A 4706-nucleotide genomic window follows, 5' to 3' on the forward strand; every position below is an offset into this window, starting at 1 on the left:
AATCATCAATTGTCATATATTTAATCTTTTGACCGGACTAGTACACATACAAAAGCTCTTCTTAACACCTAACCTGTTCTGTTTCTCTCATGTCAAAATCAAGTACCAGCCCATGTTTTCAAAAGCAAAGGACTCCTATTTAAAGCAAAAGAATTGGAGAGGACTTTCATGAGCAAATGATGGCATTCTTGTCCAAACAACGTTGCATTACCAGGCTAAGGAATAACAAACCAACCTACTGATTAACATAATGTATCAGTGCAAGTATTTATTGGTTGAGTACAAGTTAAATGCAGATGTCACTTCAATCTGCTGTTGATGACAAACTAGGTTCCCGAAGAATGCGCGAACAGCAAACTTTATGTACAATAAGAGATGGATACTAAATCAAATAACATTGACAAGTTAGTACATCTCCATATTTACCAAAACTGTTCCTCCTGGATCTTGTTTTGGCCTATTTGGGTTCCAAAATTGATGCTTCTGTAATCATGAGCGTGTGCCACCAACCGCAAGCAATGTTTATTGGTATGCAACCATCTATAGGAACAAGGGAAGGAATGCTACGGTCAATCGTATCACCCAGACCAAGCTGCATGCAAAAGCCGGCAAGTACGAAGTATGAATTCCAACATTCTTGCACACAAAATGTCATGTAGCAAACTAGAGAAGTTGACATCATACCTGACCATATTTATTCCAGCCCCAGCTAAGTACTTGGCCATCATCTTGCAAGAAAAGCAATAAGCAATTTTAAGGTGTAAACTTGGGAAAAGCAGTAAATTTTATATGCTTATTGTTCTACTTGACAACTATACCATAGATACTTCTTTACAAATTCCAATCCCCTTATATTTTGAGTTGATACTTCTGTTGTTGGACCTTTTAGAAAATAAATTTTACATATTATCCTCTGTACCTATCTAAGCACTTGCTAAAAGTTCTACAACCTAACATATAGCACCAGCCGAAATAAACCGAGAGCTAGTTTGCGTATCCCCTGATCCTTGTAGTACCAGTTCAGTCATATTCATACCTGTAAGTATAGTGCTGTGACGAGCCCCACATGATACCTTCTTTGCATGCTTGCCCTCCAAAATTGCTGCATCCAATCGTTTTGGTGATGTCTAAGGCAGTTGGAAACGTTTAATTAGTTTCTGGAACTTCTCCAATACTTGAATGCTTTACATGCATATTAGTAAAATGTGGAGTAACAAGCTTTTAAAAACAAAATAAAGAAGAGATTAATTCTGATAACAGAAATGAACAAGAAAGTAGCTTGAAAGGTGATTCTAAGGTAATTGTTTAGCTTCTAGGTTGCTCAGCTCCTAGGCTTAGGTTTCTATTTCAATGGGATCCGCTAATCCAAAAATGAATGAAAAATTGGGAAGTCATTATGGTTAATTGCACGCCAACCCTCCCCCACAAAAAAAATTCTCAACCCTTATCTAATTAAACTCAATTCAGTTGGACTCACTAATTACAACAATTACTCGAACATGAGTAATTACAAGCAATTGCACCAAATCCAATTACGAAGTAACTTCCCAAACACGCCCTAAGTGAAACAAATAACAGCATCAAACGCACCTCAGCCTGTTCAGCACCAGTACCCAACTGTCCGAACTGATTCCCACCAAAGGTAAATACCTGACCATCAGCAGCTATGCACACAGTATGCCAGAGTCCGGCAGAAACTCCTTCAACTTGAATATCCGATAAAGAGGAAACGCAGGTTGGTCTCAGAAGATCAGTTGTACTTCCTTGTCCACACTGGATAAAAGAGGCAGAATTGACATAAAGCAAAATGAACAAACTGTACTAGAAGTACCCAAGGTTAGTGTCTCACGAAAACAGGTCATATACGTCGTATATGTCGTATATAGGTGGAGGAATTTCAGAAAGAGTTTATCCGTTCATCTCACCAACCAACAAAAAAAGCAATATATATCACATTGAGAAGATTTACCTGCCCATATTGCCCCCAACCAAAGGTAAGTACAGCTCCGGCATCTACAATTGAAAAAAGTGATGAAGGGATGTAAGAATGTTCAAATACATCAATAATATTTAACATAGAATGCAACTGAAAAAATTTTGCAACCAACTTCCAACCAGAATCAACCTAACGAGATCCATGTCAGAGAAATATAAGCTAGAATCATCTTGAAGAAGGTCATAGCCACGGTTGAACTATAACAGAAAAAACATATCAAACTAAACCGATATGTTCAATTTCAATTATAATAAATAAATACAGCCAAAATCCTTCCTAGAAAATTAACCGATTGTTCTAGTACCAAAAGCAGACCTGTTATTACTGCACTGTGCCGACCTCCACAAGCGATTTCCTTCACATAGCTCCCAGTTGCTTTAGAATGTTGCACTTGTGAATTCAAGCCTCCCTGACGAACAGCCGGAGGTGCATCTTTTCCAGAAGTATTTTGCTCAATGCATGGTATGAGGTGAGGAGAAGACACCATTTTTATTCGGGAACCCAAGCCTAGCTGTCCTTCGCCTCCATATCCCCAACCCCACAACTGTCCCATATCTGAAAGCTCGGTTAAAAATATGAACCATCAGGTGTCTTGCTTTAGATAAAAAATCTTCCATAACTTTGTACTTCACACAACCTAAAAAACTACATGGTGTGATGACAAGATGATACTTTTTCACCTGAAGATACAACTGTCCCGGTTGGTGACCCAATATGTAGTTTATTTACCTGACAGTGCTAAAGTATGGCGCCCGCCCGCAGCAACACTTGTGATCCTTACTCCTGGACCCAGATTCACAAGACATGGAGTCAATGTGAAATAGTCATCTCCAGAAGCAGAGCTTTCAAGTTCTTCTTTAGCTGCAGATATTTTCCTTCGCTTTGCTACTTCCTCCCCTGTATTCCGATTCTCTGTTTGAGAAACCATTCCACTACCAACATTTAGGCCTCGAGACTTTGGACTAACTGTAAGAAATTCAACCTCCATAGCATTAGTCTGAAACGCAAAATTGGTGCACCATTTGTTAATTATTGAAATACACAGGCTTCAAGGAAATCACCTTGTTCGGTTTGAATTGGTCCCTGTTTTCCACCAATTTCCTTTTGAAAGCTCCCTCCAGCAATCATATCAAGGGTGACTTTCCCTAAGGGTACACACTCTTTCCAGCCCCATGTGTACACTTCACCTGTATCTGCACATTGAAAGTTTGAAGAACCCATTCAGATTCTGTTTAGGCATAACACAACTTCGATTAGAAAGATAGTAAGAAGAACCAAAATGCAGTCGGGCAAAGCCTGCACCGTGAAGAACATGTAACCCCCAAACTATCGTATTAACCAATCTGCATAAAATAATTAAGGAGTGAAGTCCCCTTAACAAGGAGACTATATAAGCACTAAAGATCTTCCAGTCTAGTACAGTTCCTGTCAATTGGGAGAATCAACAATTATTTCTACAATATTACCTATAAGGCCGTGATGCAAGAACAATGAACATCAGCATTTCCCAAATAACTTTCAGAATCTTCATCTCTCAACCAGTAAACATAACTTGTGTTCTTGTTTTCTTCGTACCTCAAAGAATTTTATTTGCAAATACTTTATATAAGCTAATTGAGTTCTTAAAAGCCAAAGAAAAATGGGAAATAAAAGAAAATACCTGTTACTGACACACAATGAGCCCAGCCAGCAGCTGCTTTGACTATTGGAGCTTTAGTTGGAAGAGGAAACGACTCTGGTGTTTCCTTCAAAACAAAACAAAACAAATTAATCATTAATCATTTGAAGTCGAATAAATTAAAGGATCACTTCATTTACCCCATGCTTCCCTGATGTCAAGTAGCTTTGTCCTTCCTCATCTGTTGAACCCCATGTTATCAGCTTCCCGCAATCTAAATTTCCAAACATTGAAAACCAAAACAAATCAGCCATTTTCTTCAGTTAAAGTTCAATCCTTGATTTTATTCCTCATAACTTCGGCCTAAGTCAACTGTGAAATAATTTTGTTTTACTTTCAACTTACAACAAAAGTCCTTCAAATCCATAACCCAAACAGATTAATCAAGATCGTAACTTGAAACATTAACTTAAGAAAAATGAAATCGGTAGCAGATTGTTAAAAAAAAAATTATAAACCTGAAATGGCCATAGCAAATCCACAACCACCACCACAAATGTCCGTCCAAGACCGAGCTCCGCCTTCAACAGAATCCGGCAATCGAACGGGAACCGGAGACAAGATCGGAGATTTTTCCGGTGAAGTCCCCGGTAAATACCCCCACATATAAACCTCCAGTTCTTTACATTCCTCCACCTTCACTTCTCTTTCGTTTCCATTCATTTTCTGAAACAAATTTCAAAGAAAAATATCCACTATTTCTTTGTTCGTTTCTGAGTTTTCTAAAAAAAAATAGGATTAAATTCCGAGAAAATTAATCTGACCCGTTTCTGTGTAAGACGAGAAATAGGAGAGAGTTGAAAAGAGAAACGGAGAATTTAGCGAATCCTACCTGACAAAATGTTTTGGGGGTTGGGTGGGGGGGTGCGTATCAATTACAGACAACTAACGCATGCCACGTCGGATGCCACATCAAAGACATACACGTGTCCTAATCAGGACCGCGCTTTAGATTATTCTTTTGCCGTCACGAGTTCCCCGGAACTTTCTGGAAGCTAAGAGAGAGAGAGAGAGAGAAGAAGAGAGACAGAT

General features: G+C 38.7%; 1 protein-coding gene across 1 annotated transcript; it reads right to left on the reverse strand.

Moving 5' to 3' along the window:
* Positions 1-223: 223 nt before the first annotated feature.
* On the reverse strand, positions 224-4500 carry LOC120143006 (ultraviolet-B receptor UVR8-like). The gene is made up of 11 exons (XM_039157437.1): positions 4133-4500; positions 3815-3888; positions 3657-3741; positions 3058-3189; positions 2726-2962; positions 2312-2551; positions 1970-2013; positions 1591-1773; positions 1037-1127; positions 685-728; positions 224-592 (listed from the first exon to the last, which is right to left on the reverse strand). The coding sequence occupies exons 1-11, from the start codon at positions 4335-4337 to the stop codon at positions 458-460; spliced, it is 1470 nt and encodes a 489-aa protein (XP_039013368.1). The 5' UTR covers positions 4338-4500; the 3' UTR covers positions 224-457.
* Between the last annotated feature and the right edge of the window lie 206 nt (positions 4501-4706).

This window comes from Hibiscus syriacus, unplaced genomic scaffold (genome assembly GCF_006381635.1).
Source record: "Hibiscus syriacus cultivar Baekdansim isolate YM2019G1 unplaced genomic scaffold, ASM638163v2 tig00110833_pilon, whole genome shotgun sequence".
Classification (NCBI taxonomy): Eukaryota; Viridiplantae; Streptophyta; class Magnoliopsida; order Malvales; family Malvaceae; genus Hibiscus; species Hibiscus syriacus.